This window comes from Neodiprion pinetum, chromosome 1 (assembly GCF_021155775.2).
Source record: "Neodiprion pinetum isolate iyNeoPine1 chromosome 1, iyNeoPine1.2, whole genome shotgun sequence".
NCBI classification, from domain to species: Eukaryota; Metazoa; Arthropoda; class Insecta; order Hymenoptera; family Diprionidae; genus Neodiprion; species Neodiprion pinetum.
In genome coordinates this window covers 29,178,108-29,201,398 of record NC_060232.1, presented here as the reverse complement: position 1 = coordinate 29,201,398, position 23,291 = coordinate 29,178,108, and the positions used below count along the sequence as shown (strand labels likewise).

Genomic DNA, 23,291 nt, shown 5'->3' with positions numbered 1-23,291 from the left:
TGCTATCGTTTTGCGTGGTTTCATTTGTGCTTTTTTTGTTTTTTTGTTTTTTTTTTTTTTCTTGTCGAACGATTGGTCCACAAAGTCTTCAAATTCATAAGAAATTTCGTTGATCGTAAAAAAAAGAGAAAGTTATCAATACCGATGGTACTTTGCACTGTAATCATCGTACGTTTTGTTTTTCATCATCGGATACAGCGTGAGATGAACAACAATAGTATTTAAGACTAAACTTGGTAGACTATCATATTAATGATACAGGGGTACTTTCGATTAACGGTACATATTCTATTCTGGAGGAGCCTACAAAGGTTGTTAGCACCGCCATGTATACGTGTATAGTTATATATTATAATCACAAGTATTATACTTGGTAAATGTTCTGCGGCACTCTATGGAACGACTGAATCTTGTGCATTCTTTAAATCATGTATAAATACATATGATAGTCTTGCTAATTATGTTCTCGTGGTGAAATGCTCATTTGTAAGGGTCGAGGACCGTGGTGCCTTGAACCCCAAAATGATCTTCGCTGATTAGGCTGAAGATAACAGAAATATAGACGATGCCCATTTTGTGATTCCCTTAGCAGTTGTTAATTTTTATTTTTATTTTTTAATATCCTTTATGTATTGCTTATCTAAGTTAGCTTATGTATCTTAGAATTTAAGAGTGTTTCAATAAATGACGATGACATTATATATATATATATATATATATATATATATATATATATACATTTTATCAAGTTTTGCACTGTTTTTTTTTTCATCGTTATACTACATTCGCTGTGAGTTTCCATGCTCAACAGACTGGTAATTTACAGATTAAATTGTCTATATAGTTTTCACGATTAGTATCGTACTATCGGAAATATTGTGATAAATGTACAATTTATAAAAAAATCGATAAATTTTTACTCTGAAAAAAGAGAAAAATTCTTGATCGATAAAGTAAGTATTATAGGTTTTAGGTATGTAGAGTGATTTAATCTAAAAGTTGAATGACCGAGATAAAATTATAAAATACTTGTGTTTCAGAGGTAAAAGTTACGCATCAATTTGGCAACACGACACGAACAAGGATTTCTGAACTACAATACTTCTTTGCTTAAATTATTTAATTAACTCTTTGATTAGTCCTTCATAAATTGTAAGGTATTACCGTAATACTAGGAGATTGATAAAGATTAATAATAATAATAGTAATAATAATTCGTGGAAATCAGCAACTCATCTCCATCTCGCTCAACACTTTGGTTGAGATATTTTGGCAGACGTTTTTGCGTGTGCGGAAGAGATTCTTATACAAGAGATACTTTCTTACCAATTCTTAAAAAAATATCATCTATTCTGTAGAATATGTATGTATAAGACTTTCATTCGTATCACCGATATCACTATTTACACACCTGTTTGGATATCAAAGCACTCGGAAATATACACGTATAACAGATTGACAAAGACGGAGCAACTTTCGTAAGGTCTTACTTACAAGAAAATTTACGTATAATATTACAGGGTCACTAGACTGAGCTAATATCACTATAAAATTGACTTGAATTGAATGTTCGACATTGTTTGCTTAATTGCATACCATCACTTCGTTGGATTTTGCAATATGCATATTTTCGTATACCCTACGTTCTGACACATCTAACGATAAGGTAAAACACACAGATATATAAAATATAAATATATGATTATAGTATAAATATTTATGGCCCCCAGGTGCACATAGTATAACTCTTTATGGAATATATTAGACAAACTTGCGTATACGCTAGTTATCTCTTAATTTCTACGTGTTACGATCGCTATATGCAACTTGAGGGGATCGCCAATCACCCTGAGATACGAATTGATTTTTCTCGATGAAAGCGATTCATCGGCGATCGCGCGTACCAGCATGTCAATTTTTTGGTGAGAATAAAAATTAACCAAAAATTATGCCAACCGCTATCTGAAACTGGTTTGTACAGATTCATATTTTCAATCTCTTCCTCTTAACCTCTTGGCTATCAGTCAATTTTATCGCATTCCAAAGGTGAGACCGAGTTCACTGTAATCGACTGTCTAAATAAAATTGACATGCTTGTACGAGATAACGATTTGAACAATCAGTAGAATTTCTAAAGCTTCCTTTTAGGGGGATCCCTTCTGAAGCTTGAGACGGTGAATCACTTATTTATCACAATTTGCAAAGAACTCATATCGTACATGTTTAATCGGACGTCTGCGCGGTGCTATCCAATCAGATAATTACCGAACTTGTATCATTATTTCAATAGTCTGTCCGACGTGGATGAAACACTGCTGTGAAACTAGGACGCCATTTTGGCAGAAAATTAAAATCCATTCTTTTGTACCGTGTTCCACTCGTTAAGATTTGACAATTTACGGTGCTATAATATGAAAATGAATGTACAGATTATTTCGGAATTTTTACTAGCAGAAAAAAATATTCCGGTATAAACATTATCAACTTCCAAAAACAGGACAGCAATTGTGAATTTGTTCTGAAAATAATTTGAGTGCAAAGCTTGCAACAGACTTTGATAACCATTTTTGACACTTCAACTTTTGGGGATATGTATTCAACGAAACGAAGTAGAAAGTAGTCAAACCGAAGGTATTAGTTACACTGCTATCTAACAACATATTTCAAGTTTGCAGTTTTGCATCGATGTAATGATTCCTACTGCAGTTTTAACTGCCCAACAAGTGAATATTAACGATAATACTCTAAAGTTTTTAATTAAAATCATACGTTGATGGGGTGAAATCGAAATACTAATACCTGACAGTTATATGTTCTTCTGGAATTTGTAGAAATCATTACTTTTCTCCGCGTTTCTGTCAACAAAAAATCTATGAAGTTCGTAGGTCAACGTATCATCTAGCAGATATAATGAAGTGACATAGTTAAACGGAGAAAACCAGAAACGGAAAAAGAACTACAGTATATATACTAATCTACAGCAACGAACTTACCGACGTAGAAACTTTAATGCCGAGAGTTTATATTCTTACAAGGTATATCTCGCGAGCAGTTACAAGTAATGACTAAAAATTTTTTTTGGCTAGAGAGAAAGGTAAGTAATACTTCTCGCCGTGTAAACGAGTTGCACGTTACAGAGCGTAATGACTGACGATGACGTTAGTAACTTTATACATTGACTAATACCTGTACTTCATATTTAAAATATAACTTATACTCTCTGTAATCTCTCTAATCTGGATATACTAATTTAATCCGTGCAATAGTTCTACTGACTAACAATCCTCGGATTTCATTGGCCGTTTTATGTTTCCAGGGGTTCTCTGGATTACGCGTAAAGCTACTATCAACCACTCTATCATCGACATCACAAGTTCCTTAGATTACTCGAGCTCCGAGCTTCTCGTACGGAGGTACAAAACTTGGGACCTGATACATCTTGTCAAGTTTTCACTCCTTCGTCGTTCAAACTAACGACTGAAAGAAGCTTATATTCAGAGTTTGGCCTTTTGCCTCCTAAGATCATTCGGTATAAGAGTGGTCATGAGACATCCGAAGCCTAACGTAACGCACAGACCAATATTTGCCCAAAATATACCCCAGATTGTGAAGAGATGGGAGTAAAGCAACGTGAATAAGATCCCGAGCACTTGAGTCGCAGCGTTCAAAAGCCCCGCCGACGTACCTTCCGGTTCCGGGTACGTTAATTCCGTCGCGAACTCGAAACCCACTGGCAAGTAGCCGGTCATGAAGAATCTAAAATGATTTTAAATATTCCGGGTTAATGTGACGCGTGTATAAAGCTGTGTTAAAAGTTATCAAGTAAGAAATTAAAACATAATCCAACTTTTTCTGTACACAAAATGATACTTCGCCGTATGATTGTTGTATTTTTATCTTACCCCAAGCTGGCTGAAGTGAGATACACGACGTATATGTGACCGGAATCCAATGTGAATGTGAAGAGCATCATTCCCAGGAACGAGAATATGTACACACAGAGTGTCGTTTCTCTGTAACGATTTATAGGGCTTGTAATGATTGGGTACGTAGAGGAATTTAATGACAAGACGAGCATACCGAACGATTAATAGACTCACTTGAATCTGTGCGTTTTGTCCAGGACTACGCCGCACAAAACTGATCCCAACATGCCGGCAAGAACGATAACGAGACCAATTCTTCCCGCGTCTGTTTCATGGCCCTGCAATGAAAAAAATTTGATAGATTGAAATCAGGTAGGTACAACATGTATACCTACCTGAAGTTCTGAATGTTACGTGGTGTTTTAGCTGTTACGAGGTCGGTTCTATTAGTCGTTTGATTACTTACTGGGTAATATGGAAGTATTATTTGACTCAGAAGAGTGCTCAGGGCGTAGAAAATGCCGACGTTTATCGCGTAACTGAGGAGAAGCAGGAGGTATCCCTTGTTGAGCAGCAGAGTTTTCACAGAAAATAGGAAATTTTCCGAAGTCTCAGCCTCCCTTTGTACAGCTTGAGCGGAGCTGGGTGGTAAGGGGGGTTCAGCCTTGAAGACTGTTGGAGAAAAGACATTTTTTTATATAATATGAAACTTGCGTCTCAAGTACTTAGCGTAATTTCGTGTGTCCGCCGCGGGATGGTTAAAAAAGTGCCCAAGATTGAACATCACGCAAACAAGCGTTGCTCAGCAGCGAGCAGCGTTCGATTATTGTACAAGGAAAAAATCGATTTTTTACTTACACAACAGGATAAGGACCAGGATAACCGATGTTATCGCAGCTACGATGTAGAACATAGTTTGTAGACCATCTCCAATGACCGTCACGTCTTCGCTGTTTTTGACTAACATCGGCGGAAACAAGAAGCCCACGGCCACGCCAAGCTAAAAAACCGAGGTAGGAAATTATTTTTTTATTTTACATTTTGAATGTTCGATATTTTTATTAACGTATTGGTATAGCATTTTGTTTCAGGTTCAACTGGACAATGGATGGTCGATGTGCGTCGTCCGGATATCATCCCCCCGTTCTGTATCTTGGATTACGACGGTTTCGAGCGAATGGTGGATTCATGGCAGTTTCGCGTATCAGGTATATTGTAAGTGAAAACGAGGATGTTTCATCTTTAATAAACACGCAACGAATAATTTTTCAATTGTCAGTAGAAATTGGTTATGCAAATTGTTGCGACAATCCGACGTTTCAACAAACCAAATAACCCAATATCAAGGATAATTGGCTCTTCCTGGACACGAAGGCTGATAAATGGCTGACGCGGTCTAATTTTTTCCCCTTCGGCGTGTTACGGGTTTTTAAAATTTCTCTGTCAACATACATTCGCCAGTGGATGGAAAGGCCTAATTGTCAAGGCAAAAAAAGCTGTCCCCGCATTATCCAAATAGTATAATATTAAATTAGTAAGAATAAAATTAACCAACCGAAGACCATTTGAGATCATTATGTCCTCCGGTAAGTACACATCTGTTGCGCAATAAAATCGCCGCTATACCTACTCATATCCTACTTAAACGACCCTTGTACCAAGTACTTCAGTCTCTCTACCACACTGGGCTCAATTGTCCGCATGATATACGAGGATATAAGTCCGCTAAGGCGTAATTGGTTTGTTCACCGCTGATTATACCGATCGTGTTTATCGTCCGTTGTTTTTACCACTGTGTAAATTACGACTGCGTCAAGTTCCGGCAAGAGTTCGGCATAATAAAAGTAAAAGGAAGCGAATGCAATTTTCGTTGAACCTAACGACCGGGATTAACATGTTATTTCAGTCGAATCGTTGCCCAAGCACAACCTCGAGATCACCGAACAGCACATGCAATTACCCATGAAACGCTCGAGTCATACGAACAATCGGTTGAATCTCACCCGGAGTGAGTGAAGACACGGTTTCAGGTTTGAGGGCTTCTCTCTCCACGGGTATCCCCCCCAATCCTGATTACCTCAATGGACCTTGAGCTCCCTCATTCTGCAAACTTCCTACGACACCGGTCACATACGCTCAGAGTAGCACTTATTTTGGCGAATGCGAATACATGCTTCGACATCGTGTACATTCCTCAGGAATATCATGCAAAGCTAAGTGATTAATTAACGCGAAATTCACAAGCAGGTGTTCAAGGCGACCTTATGCATAACGTCCGTAACCATGCGCTTCGTTCAAAGTCTCTCCACGTTTCTAGGCTACTCGGACGTTCACAAGACGCCGTTAAGACACGTGGCTAATCGTTCCACTTGCCGTAACAGTTCGGAGATAATCCTAATCTCGAGCTTATCAGGGGAATAATCGTGACTTAGTGTACACATGTTACGATGTGTACCCTTCGAATTTCTTTGGCGGTTAAATTTGTCATAATTTAGTACGACGTAATGGAGGTTACATGACGTCATAGGTCAGCAAACGCCAACCGAGGCAGGAATGTTCCCTGAACCATCGGCACCCCGTGTTGGTAAAGTTTAACCTTCGTGGCGTTCGTTGGAAGAGCAATATTTGGAGTGGAATATTCCCACGGATGAGACCGCGGTTCTCTCGGTTAGGTAGTCCGTTAGTTCCGTGCAGATTAGAAGCAGAAGATAGTTAGAACGTTTCCTGAGATTTTATCTGACCCAGGGTTCGACGCTTTTGGTCAGCTATTAAATTATAACAGCTGCGCCAATCAACCCTGGGAACATTTACCAGATCGATGAAAAATAATCAAGCTGGTAATGCACGGACCGCGGGGAATTGAATTTCCCAATTTCCCGAATGGAAAATTTAACTATAATCCGGTATAACTATAGCCTCGAAAACATTTATCTTAGCAACAATACGGCAGATTATTTCGATTGTCGGCTACACGCGTATCGTAGCTTAGGTGTATAGAATCGGTAATTTACACCAGGTAAACCTTTATCAGTGCATGATCGCGGAACTACTTGAAACAGACATCACGGCGTGTGCAAATATTATGCGAGGGCAATGATAAATTTCAATGAAATAATCGAATGCAGTTTAAATTGGAGGTAATGTTAATATACCATGCACCGCGCCGTTTAAGCTCGCATCGCAAACGATCGTTTATGGCCCTATACGTTCCCTCAAATGCACGCTCTTACATTAGGCGTATAACGCAATCACGTTGTGGGTATAACACATGCGTCCACACGTATAAACGTATAAACGTATAAACGTATAAACGTATAAACGGTAGTGCACACGGGGCGGCGGACCCCTCGCGATAAGCGTATAGATTCCGTGGGTCCCCGAGCTCACAGATTTTCCCATATAATTACATTGCATCGTTTATGATTCTAGCTGCACGTCCGACGAGGGCTAATATAACTTAAACGTTGTCCGGCTATAAACTCGGTGGTCAACCGGTCAGCGTGGGCAGGACGGACCTCGGAGGTCGTAGCTTCGAACGCTGCGCTCACAGGCGCACGAGGTCTATCGTGTGTGGTCACCGAGACCACCCTTCGGACGAAGATGAGGAAAAAAGAAAGGAAGAAAAAAAGAAAAAACACCAAAGAACACACGAAGGTCCGTGTGTCAAGGAGGAGCGATAATTTTGATACTTAATTCCAGAAGGCCAGGGGACTGGGAAATTTGCCAACTTCGTTATTCGGACTCGGACGATTGACTCACCTGGTTGCCGAACACGCCGATGCTGCAAGCGCTGCTCACTTGGTCGGGATCAAACCAGACGGCGGCGAGGCGAGAAGGCACAGATAAGACGAATACTTGACTCAGCGCGACGACGGAGTGACCCAGGAAAGTCACCAAGAATCTGTCCGGGGCAACGCTGAATACTTTTATCCATGCCCCGGTCGCAGTGCCAATAGCACCGATGATCACGGCTACGCGTAGACCCTGTAACGTATAACGCGTGAATTGTGAAAAATAGAAGATTATTTTGGGTCGTCGCTTGATTCGAATAAAGAGGGTTAAATTTTATGACCCTTCGAATAGCGGCAAATTCTCCGCGGCTTTGTCGGACTGTGAATTACAATTTTTGCGGTCAACTTGCGAACAGTTTCTACTAGCAATTTTGAAAGATACTTTTTTGCAAATGCAGTTTTGACGCGCGTATTTCCAGCAGGTACGGAATGACTAGAAATATTTACTCTGTCTTTTGCCTGGCGAAACGCACCGCTACATTTGAATAGAATATTTAGACATTTTTAATACTCGAAATTAATCGTGCTGGAACGAACCGCAAAATTTCATCAATAACAGCGTTCTAAGCTTTGTACCGGTCAGTTGTACGGTTGCTCTAGACCGAAGCCTTGGCAATTTTAAGCACATTTAGCAGTTTGCTACGGTTATCAAGTCGCTAGTTTAATCGGTGGTATAATAATCCAACATAGCACGCAGAGTGACGATAGCTTTTATCTATTATAAAGGTATATCCGGTTTGAAATTGCATTACCGGGAATTACCAATGCTGCGTACAATATCTTGGAACAATAAATAACAATGAGTTCCTATCATAATGGAGCGAATCATTATACGGGCGTTAAATACTTGCTAATTAATATTTATTGATCATGATTGATTTTCAATCAAGTTTCCATGTGGAACAAACTTAAAAGAACAGTAGCGTGTATGATTTATTTGAATTTTTTCGAGCCTCTTCAAGACATAAATTCCAGCTTATCACGTATGTTTCATCGGTATAATTATTCTACAAGTCCTGTAGAATACGGCCCGTAAATCTGAATATCAGGTGAGGAGAATGATTGTGAAACTTTCGCGACTCAAAACTGCAGAAGCGGGATTACAAATTTTATACCCCAGCAATTGCATCTTGCAATAAAATAAAGTATTCGCAAACAACTTTATCTCAATGCTGCAACATTTCACAGTACTAGAACCAGCAATTGATTAGCGCACGCTCCGGGCTAATTTAAGACTATATAAATAGGCTAATATAACTGATCAGTAGTTGCTACTGACGATGAGTATGTGAAAAATTTAGCACAACTTTACTCGTAGACAAAGTTCGGGTTCGTACGTTTGTTACACGCAATGGAACTTGACCGGTTTTTCTGTTTTGAAATGATTAGCTTTTACCCCAGAATGTTGACGGAATGAGTGTAACACCTCTTTAGATGCGTAGTAAAACATGCATTACAATCACTTTTACATACGGTGACAAACTCCACGCATACGCCTTTGTGAGAACATAAGGAAATCGATTAAATAAGCATAATTTATACGTCAAACAAAAGCTGTCATGCGCCGAGTTTGAGAAGAGTAGATTTTCTGTCGGCGCTCGATGTTTCGAAATTCGTTGATACCGATCTATTACGCAGAAGAATTAGACGTAGGAGATTTACTTTTTCCTGCTTTGACCTCAGTCAAGATACACTATAAAGTGTATCATTTATTTTTTATGTACCGATGAGACTACAAATGAGTGGAAAGTTTTAAAAATGTGTTTATAATTCTGACGGCTCTTGTCACTCGGCTGAGGTAAGTGTCAAGCGTAATCCAACACTATGTGCCGATGCTAGATTATTACCAAGTCGAGATGTTGAATCAACCCATTTTCTCACCGTCCGTATTTCTCGTATACGCAGCAACTATTGGTACAGAATCAGTGAATTGCCGTGCCTCGGTAATAAACCCCTCCTAGTTCTTAATGAAGAAAATCATAAGGCCAACAACCGAGCTGCGCCTTCACGATTCATCGTTGCATTTTTAATCTTGGTTTGTTTGTATTTTACATCCGGTGAAGGATTGCAGCAGAGAATCTACTTAACAACGATAATCTCTAGATTAACAATGATTCGACAATGAATCCTGTACACTCACCAATTTATCCAAGAGGTAGCTGGCGGGAAATATGAATGGGATGTAGAGGACCATGTAAATCAAACTGGTCCAGTTGACGGCCTCGTCTGTCACGTCGTAATACTTCATCACGATGTTGGCGATTATACTGTACTGGATCCATTGCATCGCATTGCTGGCGCTGTAGAAAACGAAGATCCCCAGAATCGCCCATCGTTTTTTGTACAACTTCGTCTCGGGGGGCTAAAGTTTTTTAATGAAAGTCAGCTAGTTAAAATCACTACAAGCCATGGCGCCATCTGCCAACGCATCGTTCCGCTCTTTACGCAATGAATATCGCAAATATTCTAAAATCCCGAGAGCTTTATGCAAAAGCTGCAGTTTTCGCGGAAAAACTTGGAGGAAAATACTCGAAATATTACGTAACGGTTGTTCGCGAATGCAGTCTCGTGATATTTTCCCTCCAGTTTTTCCGCTACCTGCAATACTGACGATCTGTTAATCTGCGTAAAGGTGAGCTTGCAACAACCAGCGTTGATTTCGTTCCATAAACGCGGCGTTACTTTCCTCATTCATTAGGGCTCATCCATCCTCGTTTGCTTCGCTTCGTAAACGAGGATGGACGTGAAACGTGATGTAACTAACATCATGCCTACAAAGTTATTGCAACGTCTTCGCCGGTGGAAACTTTACCTGTTCTATGACGTAGTTTGTGAATCAATCGGTTTTCCCGAGTCCGGAGGAATGTTAATTGTAAACGTAATACGGATGTTTCGAATACTATGCTTTTTATTCGGTGATCATTAATGTCAACTAGTAAGGCTCGCACAATCGTAGTGGTTATCGCATATCTGTGTATTAATCATTTCGCCCATTATTTGATACAAGAAAGCAGAGACAAGTGCGTTAGTATTATTAGCTTGCAATAAACCCGGTTTCCATGACTCGAGTCTTAATTTTTTTAAGTGGACACAATTATTCGCTCTGCATTTACAGGAATGAGTAAAAGTTAGTGAGAACATATTTTCGTATGATACTTGAAACAAGCAGCAAGTAGGAAGGAAGCTTTGAATCTAGATGTAATTAAAACGGAAAATGTATTTACGCCGAGCAGTCCAAGTGCGGTGTACTTCTGCGGGTTCCTAATGACGCCCTTGTGCAAAGAGAAAAAAAAACAAACAAAGAAATTAAAAATTAAATAGAAAAAAACAACTTCTTTGCCCTCATTTTACACTGTACTGGATTCAGGGTTGAATTTTCATCGATAATTTTTTTCCCCTAGTTACTTTAAATGACTAAAATTTTTGCGCAAATATACCTATATATATTCAATATGTATACCGAATGGCTGGACTTATCGATGAAAGTTTGGAGAGTCGCTTGAAACCAAGATGTCTATGAATATAAAACCTTTTGCACAGTTACAAAAATTTAATGATATAAATTATAAAGTATTTTTCTCTCACCTCTGTCAGCTGCACACCACTTTCCACCGATTTGAAGTAGTCGACACTAGTTTTCGACATGTCGGAGTCCGAAGTGCCAAAAGCGAACCCAGAAGTGCTGGGTGCACACGATTGTTGGTCCAGTTTCCGGCAGTGGTAAACTCACAGTCAATGATGCCTGAGGAACCGGTTTCTTTTTAATACCGAGAATTACCTGCCAAAGAGAAGATCAAGACTCAAAGCTGTAAGCCTTTTACCCCGTATAAAATATTTCGTGTATCGGTGAATGCCGTTATCAATTGAAAAGTCTCGTTTCTCTCGCTTTCTCTTCAGTGTTGAAACAAAATTCAAAGGGTAATTTTAACATTTGTAACAAAATTCAAAGTGTAATTATAACATTTGTCTAATTTGTTTCCGGTACTGCCTTCTGAAAAGTTCAGAAAATTTCAAATGCAACAAATCCTTCGTTATTTAGTTGTGTTCATTTAACTTAGACTCGCTAAACTGTCGTCTGTATTCGCGAGTTCTGTCAACTGCTACTCGAGTTTATATGTGTTTTCTGAAACATCACCTGGGGCATTAGCATACGTAAAGATAAAGACCTCGTTATTTCACAAGAGGGCTAGAACATGCCAATTAGATCGTATCTCCCCATAGTTTGTTTGCTCCCAGAGAGTCAATGTTTCGTGAATTTATCAAAAGCATTTCAGACAACCATACGTATTTGATTTTCTGTAGCTACGATAATAACAAATAACATGTTGTGGATATCAGTAATAGTTGTAGGAAAGTCTGTCTGGCCGTAAATGTTTTTCTTTGTTTTTTCTTTTATTATTACAAGATTATCCACACCTTCTTCAATGCTCTGTTTCAGAATAAAGATAACTAGCAATTATCTGCCCTTCGTGATGTTATATTATCTTAAGAAACGAACTATGCCGCAATAGGCTGGGAAATATAATTGAAATAATATGTTACCCGAGTGCAAGCCGTATATTTAACATTTAAATAATAACGTAGATTCATTGCCTGTAGTTAATATTCTCACGACCGTATTCCGGAAAGCTCAACATTGATTAAGACGAGTTCAGAGCTGTCTCGAGACCGTCTTGCGACAATAAGAACTGTCTATGAGTGCCTGCCATTTGATTCTATATTAGCACAGTTTATTGACATAACTGTTCAGGTTTTCCGATTATTATATCATTATATGTATTTTTCATTTTTAGTCGTACTCCTTATAACTACGCTCAGCGGCGATTAGAGTTTCGATATGAACGTACGGCGACCTAACTAATAGCACAGTTTTATTTCTCGCGATTCCAAGCCAGTTCACAACCATGTCAATTATCCATTTACACCAGGTTTCCTGTTAACTTTGAGACTACGGTCAGATTTAAGATGAGCATTGAAGGCTCACGTCAGAAAAGTTCGTTACATAAGAATAGTAAAATAGTGCTTACAAATAGCTGATAAACTTCTGCATAAATGTGTCTGCCAGACCGTTAAGAATGTGCGTGAGTCTGAATTTTTTTGAATGATTAATAATCATCATTTATTTTACAATTAAATCTAAATCCGTTTGAAAAATCGCAACGACGCGAACGTGCTTGAATTTTCTGTCACGTCTAATTTATGCCTCAACGTTGACCGTTATAGGTGAATAACTGGGTGATTGATATCGTGGAAAATTTTAACGACGGTCAGAGCAGGTGAATATAAACTAATAACAGAAAGGGGGCTGCATAATAGTGCTGTAATACCGTTAATACCGTCTGTGTAAAACTATTCTCATCAATTTTTCGTTGCACGCAAGAGAACGCGAATAGCTGTATATTGTACCCGTATTATTGACAAATTGTTGCAGACTACCACAGCTGAGATAAGTATTCAATGGAATTTTCTTCAATCGATTTGATATCGCTTTATTGCTTGGTGTAAAATAGTATGCGGTTACAATAACACGAGGCGTGTGGAATATTAAGGCTGACGACGAGCCTGGACTTGAACCAATTTTTTTTAACACTCGATAGTCGAAGTCGATAACACTTGAATGTCCAAAATGTACCAAATCTTATCGTACTCGACGCTAAACCTCAAGACTAGTTGACCAGACCATTAATGCTATAATAATATGATGCTATACTAGTGATATCGCCAATAATGATGCATTGGATTTATTGCTTCTTGATGGGCTAATTCACCGTGAACAGATCAGAACAGACGAGCGACAGAACTTCGCAACACAATTGATCGATACATCATACTTACGACCAGCTCTGTCTTCTGCTTCTGAAACGCAACAGGCTCCTTGTCGGGAAATTGTTGTTCGTTGATAACTTGTCGCCGCGATATAATATGAGGATTCTTTGGTGAATTTCTTCAAATTCGTTCAATCTCAGCTAGAGAATCATTCGTAGTTCCAAGTAGAAAGTGATTCAAATTCTCTTAGTGGATCGAAGTTAAAATCTATCAATTGCGTAGCATCATTTCAATATTTCTCATCAATTCTTCTTAGTATGTAAACACCTGACGGCAACTCTGTTCGGCTTTAAAAACGATCCGAAAGTACTCAATGTTCTAATAATATATTCGCCAAAGGTATTCCTCCGAGTGATTCCAATTCCACTTACAGATATGTCCACATGAATTTCGTCGAGTAAAATGTTTGTACAGTCAATTCCTGACAATCAAATTTTCCCAGCACTAGGTAGCTCAATACTCGTAACATTGAATTGTAAAATATTTAAACTATTGTCAAAAGCGCAATTCGTCTTGTGGATTCCTGTTCGTAACGTAGTCACGATTCCTAGGTAACGTGCAGAATTGCGGCGAGTAACTTCCGAAGGGTCTCGTTGAAGCGGCAATCCGAGGTGTTAATTATCGATCGATAACCAAGAATTATCTCTCCATTCTAACAAGCAGTCTACTCGTTCGTATCCTCGTTGACTCGTCAACTATTCGTCGTCGTTTATTACGTGTATCTGAATATACATTTACAAGGTCTGATCCATTGGCTGTTTGCTCACGATCAGAAATAACAGTAATTTATTCGGTCAGCGTGTACAGTTCTTATTTATTAAAAACAAAAATAGAAATAAAATAAAAAAATGTTCGAATCAAAGGTGGCCCTGCACTTGAACGTGAGTAGGGATACACCGATGTAACGTGGGATTGTCTTGTTTCAAATATAATACTGCGTCCCACTCATCGGCTGAAGCGTCTCATTACTCCTGTCGTGTTTTTTCGCCTTTACAGTTATACTTGTTTGGTACCTTTTTATGTATTTCTTTTCCTTCCCCTTTACCCAACGCAAAGCAAGACCCGAGCCCGTTGGACGATGGGCACCAACTGAAACCAAAGTTGAATCGAAAGTCTAGAACAGCCGCGCGTCGAAACGCGGCTGGTTCATTGCTTCTGCGCAAAACTTATGGCGATATAACTTGTCACGTGTCGTCACTTGCCGGCTTTGATTCGAGCGAGAAACGTTTGCGTGCTAGCCCGATTTCTTACGCCGTGCCGTGTCTGAGCGCGTGTGTGTCCATTAATGAGAATGAGGCATGCACAATCTTAAGTATACGTGATATGAGGTGGTGTTATTTGCTGACAATCGACATTGGCCCCCACTTTGCGAACTGAAATGTAGCTGTGAAGATTGTGTGTATTCGAATACGAAACGACGATACGTGTATGAAGTGAATGAATGGACACAAGCAATTCTTTTCTCAATCCGACGAGAGTCCTCGGTTGGAACAAGTAGTGAAGAAGTTATCCGGGATAGGATATATTAAACAAGAGAGACCCAGGTGAAATAGTTTCCTTATTTTTAGCCATATTGCACATCTTGCTGACGACGAGGTTGCAGATCGCGACTATCGAACGGCGAGATTCCCGAAACTACACAAATGTCCATCTCATCCGGGTCTCTCCCAATCCTACTTATCGTACCATTATTTTAGGCAGGCCTAAAATTTGATTCGTCTACTGCGATCTGTATTATTGAAAGTGTCAATTTTTCACTTCAATTCACTCTTCTATATGAATCGAACGATGTTTGGAACTTTGTATTCGCACGCCTGGGATGCAAATTGATTTTCATAATACTCACATTTCGAAACACTGTCTTAATATAGTTAGTGTCTTTTCGTAGTAAGACTGTCAGTGCAACGTAATAGTGGGTACCTACGTAGATGTAAGGCTATTAATAGTCTTGTGTTGATAATTGTTTCTATCGACAAACTCAACCTCAACAACATTATAAATATTTGACCAGTTTAGATGGACCCAGGCATCTAAAAGGCCGGGCAATGAAGTTCGTATCGACTGTACTGGAAGTTCACTGATTTGTATGCCCTTCAAGGTACAGGGTTTACCACTTTTATGACTCTTAACGCTCCAGCCTGAGGTTGAACGATTGTTTCCAGGATGTGGCCCTGATAAGAGCCGCGATAATCTTTTGTGAAGTACGTATGATAGTATGGCACGATTATTGAGTAAATATCGTTTAGTGTAACGCGCAATGTCATTGTGTGTTACAAATCGTGAAACAATCGGCTAAATTTGTTTTACACCTAGCGTACTGACCATGGGATTAGTGACAAGAAGGGGCCAGTAAATGATCACACGAAGGTCTTATTGTCAGCTGGGTGCTTGGATACGTTGGAACCAATTTTTATTACGTCTGCCAAAAACTTATCGATGTGAATCACGAAGAGTTACAAATGGTACTTTACTTATCTTAAGACTCTAATTTATAGTTAATATCAAGTGTTTCGATGTGCCAAATGCTCACGATTGGTATAGATAAGAATTTTTGTTTGAATCGCGTTATTTTGACTTGCAAAGTTGCAAAATGAGTATAAAACTTCGTGAAGGAGTTTTGGTTTCTGATATGGTTATATTTAACTGTCGATATTTGTACTTATAAATACGCCGCTTAAAATCCGATACAAAAAAAAAGTAGGCGAATTAGTATAAAATTCGCGTAACGAGTCATTGTCATTAGGTATATACATAGATTTTTCAACCAGATATGGAATGAATACTTCTTCACAGACTGATTGAAATTGATACACCTACCGATTTCTTTTAGTTTTGTTTGTTAGAATTTTATTTGCCGATTCAGTAATGAATAATTATATAAATAAGTTATGTGTGATACCTAACGTGGCCGTTTGTGGGAGTGGAATTATTAAAAAAAATCTTACCAAAAGCACGAAAGAGACTTGTGAAAAATGCAAGTAATTTTAGCCCTCTGGATTTTTACTCTGTCAGCTTTCTTAAGCAGAAAGTGACTAATAATCTAGCAAGCAGACTCGAATCACGTCAGAGATGTTCCAAATCTTTAGCATAAATTAGCATGTATTTGAAGGTTTCGCAATCCCGTGAACAATTGCGAATTGCGTCGTTGCTTTTGAATGGGATATTGCGGATCGCTGTGGTGCGCGATTATTCTCAAATGCGAAATTCAAAATGTAAATTTCTCGTACAAAATCGTGACAGAGGCCCTCCGGTCTTAAAATCCTCGGGTATGAAAATAAAAATACGACTAGTTCGGCACAACCCGAAAACAGGTAGTAAACATGTTTTCGTATGAGACATAGACTAGCAACGGCCACTGAGCTAAAAATAATCGATATATCGATTAATCAAGTCCAAAAAAATATTTTAACATGTCTCAATTGAATCGGTAAAAATAAATCGGTTAATCGATTAGTTCGTTTTAATTTTTTTTTTTTTTTTTTGAAATGGTGCATTTGAGTCCAATATTTCGTAAAATTCAGTATGTATAATGCAGTCTTAATAGCGGAAAAGTTTTTTGATAATTGATTGTTTCATTCGAAATATTTCTCAACTTCGGATAAGAATATTCATCTATCTTTCACTTATTACATCAAATAGGTACTCATTAAGTAAGGCAATGATGATAATTGATATTGTGTTGCATCGTTCATGGGATTAAAAAGGCAAAAATTGATTGTGAAGAAAAATAATCAAGTTCGAAAAATAATCGATTATTCTTAGTCTGATCTTAGCATGGACATAGTGATACAATACCTTGAGAGACTTTTTCGATCGACAAAACAGCCGCAGGTGAAGTATTGCCGATACGCCCTATGGCATTGGAATTTAAACTCAGTCACGATCGTTTTTACTCTGATAATATGATTATGAATTTATGACGTTATCCAACCTCCAACGAATCATAGAATCATCGACCCGGTGCTGGAGAGTCTCATGCAATTAACAACGCTTCACGTCACGTATAGAATCTGAAAATAAACCTGATATTGCAAGTAAAATTAGCAAAGGATTACCGTGCCCAATATGTGTCAACGGTCATGCGTTCATTATCGAAGCGAAATGTTACTTAAAAACTTATGTAAAGATAAAAATTTTAACACCGTCAAAAATTTCATATATTCAGCTGGGTTAGCAACAAGTTTTACTGGATGAACAATTGTGTCGCGAGTGCCGAAAAACATTGTTGCTAATATCCGTGTACTTACGTAGTGAGAGATCTTTTTTTACTATGCGTGTGACGCGATACTGATATTTGTGATACACTCGAGTTAAAATAACCGATTACTCAGAATTGACAGTAACTTTGGGTTTCTGTCGCGATAAGTTGAATGGTAGGATATCAGTTTTCTTCCTATCGGATACTTTTTCCTACACACTCATGATCTATGGCAAAGAAATCTAATGATACTTTATGCTGCTGAAAAAGGATTTGAAAACTTCAGTAAGCAGAAAGAAGAAGAGGAAAATTTGATCTGGCGGTTGTTTTTTATTCCAACCGACAAACAACGTGGAATTATGTGCGCGGTCATTATTCTGTTTTCCGTGATAAACTGGCGATTGGAGCGATACGTCAAAATTATTTTTCTCAATTATTCCACGCGGGTGAACACGATTTATTACTTTATCAAATGACTGTGTCATTTGTAGAATAAAAAGTTCGCACGAAAATGTGTATCCACATCCAATTTTCCTCCTCGTAGACGATATTGTATATTAATGACTTTTTTAATGTTGCTCATAGATTAAACGTTTCCGTAAGGTGTATTTTTGTCGTCTGTTTCGCGTGAAAAAGAATATGATCGTGTTGCTGGTGCAGGCAACACGTGCTACTTGTGAGTACAATCGGCTGTCAACTGATAGGTTCAAACCTCTCCAATCATAGTGCAGAATTACCACGATCGACGGTACAGCATACAGGTTATCACTCGAAACGATCGAGGAATCTCTCGATCGGTAAGTTATCAAAGTCCGAAGGTACTCGATCGGCAAAACGTTTCTTTGACGCACCTTGGATCGGATGAGAAAGTTTTTTTTTTTTAATGAATTGTTACATCATCGGATGAAAACGATCATTCATGGATCAGGTGCAGTAAGCTGGGGCTATACAAAGTTCATCTCGTTCCGAACGAAGATAAAATGAAATCCACAGTGCCGATGACTTGTCAGATCCATCTTTTGCTCTATTTTTTTCGATAACGATTCAATTTGTTACGAAGCTGCAAATCGATCTTTCTAAATAAAACATTCGAAACCAATGATCACGTCTATTTCGAGCAAGGAATAACGTAGTTATGATTATTGAAATCTTTATAAATCGTTCTTGTCGACGAATCGGTGGTTTTGTCTGCGACAGTTTTAACTGATTGTAAAGTATCACACTATCGTCCCAGGAATCAATCACCTAGAAGTCCATACCTGGACTAAACCTTCTCTTCCACTTTCCCACTAGAATGAAAGTTCCGGAAGAGTGCAATGGAACCCATTGTAACGACATATAATGATAAACATCCAAAGATCCATTGGAAAAAAGTATCACATTGAACACAGAAACATCACACCTGTAGGGAAAAGCCTGGTAATCAAGTCGCCAAACTTGTTCAAAGAGAAAACAGCGACACTCTCACCTTTCATCGCAGTCTCCTCGAATGACGACGCAGTTCCGATGTGGAAAAGTCGCAGCGGCCTTATGTGAAAAGGGTCAATCCCCATGGAAAGTGGAGAGGAGTCTTGCCTTGGTCCGATTTTACGAGAGACACACATGTGGAATTGGTCTTGGGTGTAAAGTGCTGGCATGACTTCCCAGTTCATGCAGCACAAATAAAAATTAGTCGGAGAATCTGATGGAAACATTTTTCTTCCCGGTAAGCAAAACCAGCCGCGCATCGATTTCCGACGCAATTAACGATAATACGTAGATACGTACATTCTTCCATCGATCGAGAATTTCGACGAGAAGTGTAAAAAAGTCCGTAAATTATGAACGTGACCGACGAGGTATTTGGACAGGTGGTATGTCGGATGTCGGGTAAAGGAAATATGGAAAATATAGTACCAATGGTGTAGCAATACGTGCGAGTACGTATCACAAGACGTAGATGCTGATGAAATATAATTACGGCCCCTCCTATTATTCTTATCGTCATCATCGTACGTTCATTTGTAAATTTGTTCGCTACTGGGTCGGCAACTAGTTTGCAAGCAATTGCCGAGTTGGCATTGGAGTGTTATCGTTGTGAGGTCATTGAGGAAGCAACTTTCTTGCCTGCTTTTCATACTTGCCTTTTAACTGCACGAGGCAATTGACATGGATCTGTGAAGAAAAGGATGCAGAGCAACGCTGAGACAGGTAACTAAACGGGATTTATCGATTCCATATTCGTATTTTCATTGAGTATTGATCCCGCGACAATCCGCCGACGAATACACGAAATAGAATTGAACATTGGTGAGAAAATTTTCGCGACTCCGAACTTATGTTCACCCCGTTTCACTTTTCTCTAGGAATCGAGCCGTACGAGTACCAGTTGATTCTTGAAGTTCTTCGACGAGACGCTCTTATTCTGGACAGCGTACGAGTCAAGCTATCGTAAGTGATAACCGGTGTTGAATCGAATTATATATCTAGTACATTTAGTTACAAACATTTTTATCGTGATGTTAAGAGTAAAGCCGATTGTTTTTTGGGCAGGAACGTTACTACACGTGTGATAGTTTTCTCATTGGGGCATTTCCACGGAGTGTTCAGGAAGGATTAATGGCCACTAAAGTAAAATGAAAATTGATTAAAAGAATTTGATCGCAAAAATGAACACGCAAATTACGCAATCCACAATTTTTTTATTTTTTTCATATTGAATGAATCGTGCGACGTATTTCGAAGCAAATGCAACGCGGGTATTCCTGAAATCAATGTATTTACTCTCTCTCGAAAACATCTAGCATTGTTCAACTCTCAAGATGATATCGAATTTTTTCATCGATAAGATAAGAGCATTAGTGTAATCGAGAGACAGGAAGAGGGAAAAAAATCCTATCGACATATTATCTGATATAAACGATTCGATGTGTATTTCCAAGCCTTTTTACGACTTTCTTAACAGCTTGAACATACTTGCCGTTATTGGCGTACAGAGAATGAAATACCACGCGTGTAAAGAAAAATGGACAGTGCCGACTTGTCGACTAACTGCATTTCTATGTTTGCTAAGGCCTCGTATTTACACAAACTTGATTCGAAGACTCAATTCCATTTAGACTTTCCAATTTGTATCTCCAGACGATGTACTTTTGCAGTTGGAGAAATCCATGGACATCTGAAATGAAAATTGAAAAGCGGGATTTATAATTTAAATTTGTACACCCTGACGAGTACAGGAATGTTTTGATCGGGGAAAAATACATAAATTGGAAGAAAACAAAATCCGAATTCCGAGCGATCGCCTACCTGCTGGAGCGCAGCACCGGTATCGTAACCCGCTTTGAGAAGCACGTGGTTCAAGAATGTCGAACTCAGTTGCTGGAGCCGAAGCTGGGCGGCTGCGTTCTTTGGTTAGTCGGTACAGAGGCATTCGCATCTCAGGACAGCATGTCGAAGAGTTTGGTCTCTCAGAATCTCGTCTCTGCACCACACAGAACGTGGAAATCCTGTGAAGTGCGAACGCATTGTTAAGAATGAAAAGAAAAAAAGTAATCGGAAAGTGGTTATAAAATCGATGGAATGATACATCAAATGTGAGGAGAACAAAAATTCACCAAAATTTTATTGTGATATCCACTTGTTTCAAAGACAAGAAATTTAGAGTGCGGAATTACTGTGACATAACTACAGGTACATAAACATCATCGACTTTGATCGATTGATACCTACAATACGTAACGTAATTATTACAGCGATGAACGTTGCATAATGAACGGTACCTATATCAGCTAACCGTGAGGTAACCAAGTTGTAGCAGTTCATCATCATGTCAAGTAAGGAATAATAATCCGTCCCTAAATATGTCCAATCGGGACTGAGAGAAGAAAATCAAACGCTGAAAAAAAAGAAGTGTAATGTCAATTAATCTACCTGCATCGATTTGACTATTGCCGAGAGGATAAAACTTGCCGGTTATTTGCTAAACACATGAGTGGAACTTTTATTTTTTCGTAAAATGAAATACGAATAAATCTCATTGTCAGAGCTAGCAGGGATTCAGTTTACGTGAACGAAACAATGTTATCTCCTTGTCGGTTTCAGGTTGTGCGAAGATCTTGCGTTATCGCTTATCTCGAGTTTTCGTATTAGATATCTTGAGAGATGTCACGTCGCCAGATCGGCATCACACCTCGAGGCAGTCGCGAAAGGAAAGTGCTCGAAGGTGGTTGGTTAGCTCCGGTTGGAACAGTGTCGAAGTAAAGGAAAGACCGGTTAAAAGTTCACAGCGAGTACAATTACGAAAAATAAGATCAAGCAAGTGCGGATATCGAGAGTCTCGTAAACAAACACCAAGAAAGCCACAACAGCGGCAAAAGAGGACAGAAAGAGAAGAGCAGAACGGAAGGGCTGAGAACAGCGATTGTCCATAGAATGTGCGGAGTAGTTATGTTTTTGTAAAAGCGAAAATAACCGAGTTTCTTCTTCTACGCGGTGGTGGACATCAAATCCGAGACTACTGTAAAAATGATCTTCGTAGTATCACCGGGAGTGAGCGTGGTTGCTGCCGGCCTCGTTTCCGGTCTCTGCTTCATCGTTATCAACAGTCTACGAAGAGGGTGAGTTTTTGAGATCAGATTTTGCGAAACGATGTGATTAAATCAACCGTCAGCCGAGTTGAAACTCGAGCAGGAAGCAAAAATGATGTTGTGACGATTGTATGATGAATTGTGAGACAAAACTGATGCGTACCGCAGTGACGTTCGACAAACGTAAGCCAGCCTATGGTCTCTTTTACGTTCGTTAATTCTTCAGTCGGTTGCAAACGAGCGAGCAAGAATACATTTATGTAATTATACCTCGACAAAAAGTTCTCGGAACACCGGAGAAGGGATAACAATAAGCGTGAAGGTCAATGTTTACGATACCGCAAAACAATTACATCAATCAACGGCTAATTGAATGGCAAAGGACGAATCGAGTGGTACGTAAACAGTGCCAAGGATCCATATAATTTCTATATCAGCGTCATGCAGCTTCGGGAACTTGTCGAAAATAAGTCATACGATTGAATGAAGCTGCAGCTATTCTTAAATTCCTCGTTTCTCTGGTTCATTTTAAGACAGACTGCAGCATGAACAATCTCCAACTCGTCGAGAATATTTTCAGTCCATTTTCTGAACGACGAAGAAGTCCGTTGTGCTCGATAATGACCTTCGATTAAATATAGAGTACGTTCAATCCGAAGTGGTAATATCGATCGGCACGACCTTATACGCCTCATCGATTTCACCCTAATGAGATATCGATTTATCGCCAAATTAACTCTGAATTACGTTATATAAACGAAGAAATTACCGGTGAGTTCAACTCTTATAATATCAGCAGTTACCGACTGCTTTCCATAGGGATGAGAAATAATTTTCCACACGTGTTATACCTTTCACGATTAGCTTCGGAAATATCTGTAAGGGATTTAAAAAGAATGTTTGTTCGTTTCGAAAGTACTCCCGGTGTACCGGTTAATTTAAACGAGAATTCCAGACTAATAACCTGCTGGCCTTTTCTAATGACAGAGAGATCTCATTTGGGAGGAAGGGGGGTCTTAAAGTTGGAGAACGTTAAAGAGCG

At 39.0% G+C, this 23,291-nt stretch overlaps 2 protein-coding genes and 2 long non-coding RNA genes across 15 annotated transcripts in view; 2 read left to right on the top strand and 2 right to left on the bottom strand.

Annotated features, from left to right (window-relative positions):
* LOC124213922 (uncharacterized MFS-type transporter C09D4.1) lies at positions 1-14,580 on the bottom strand. 6 transcript variants are annotated; one of them, XM_046615736.2, is made up of 10 exons: positions 14,497-14,580; positions 11,243-11,435; positions 10,882-10,929; positions 9,798-10,019; positions 7,626-7,850; positions 4,725-4,866; positions 4,333-4,538; positions 4,101-4,204; positions 3,903-4,013; positions 1-3,756 (listed from the first exon to the last, which is right to left on the bottom strand). In XM_046615736.2, the coding sequence occupies exons 2-10, from the start codon at positions 11,300-11,302 to the stop codon at positions 3,495-3,497; spliced, it is 1,380 nt and encodes a 459-aa protein (XP_046471692.1). In that variant the 5' UTR covers positions 11,303-11,435; positions 14,497-14,580; the 3' UTR covers positions 1-3,494. The 6 variants fall into 6 exon arrangements, with proteins under 6 accessions (XP_046471692.1, XP_046471701.1, XP_046471673.1 ...); XM_046615745.2 differs by having other exon boundaries at positions 11,243-11,399; positions 14,497-14,548; XM_046615717.2 differs by lacking the exon at positions 14,497-14,580 and adding an exon at positions 13,493-13,710.
* Positions 14,478-16,387, top strand: LOC124214019 (uncharacterized). The gene is made up of 3 exons (XR_006882048.2): positions 14,478-15,027; positions 15,500-15,684; positions 15,797-16,387. It is a non-coding gene; the product is annotated as an uncharacterized lncRNA (long non-coding RNA).
* A 3,342-nt stretch (positions 16,388-19,729) lies between these two features.
* Positions 19,730-23,291, top strand: part of LOC124213806 (Myosin-7a binding protein) — a 45,192-nt gene continuing 41,630 nt past the window's right edge. For 3 of the 6 annotated variants that reach the window (XM_046615471.2, XM_046615484.2, XM_046615464.2), the window contains exons 1-2: positions 19,732-19,871; positions 20,027-20,111. In XM_046615471.2, the coding sequence (XP_046471427.1) occupies positions 19,850-19,871; positions 20,027-20,111 (107 nt within the window). In that variant the 5' untranslated portion in view covers positions 19,732-19,849. Of the gene's footprint in view, positions 19,872-20,026; positions 20,112-22,046; positions 22,280-23,291 lie in introns of those variants that run through there. The other 3 variants (XM_046615566.2, XM_046615492.2, XM_046615479.2) reach the window with 3 other exon arrangements.
* On the bottom strand, positions 20,357-21,807 carry LOC124214002 (uncharacterized). Of its 2 annotated transcripts, XR_006882042.2 has the most exons (4): positions 21,729-21,807; positions 21,443-21,558; positions 20,970-21,169; positions 20,357-20,838 (listed from the first exon to the last, which is right to left on the bottom strand). It is a non-coding gene; the product is annotated as an uncharacterized lncRNA (long non-coding RNA). The 2 variants fall into 2 exon arrangements; XR_011177427.1 differs by having other exon boundaries at positions 21,443-21,807.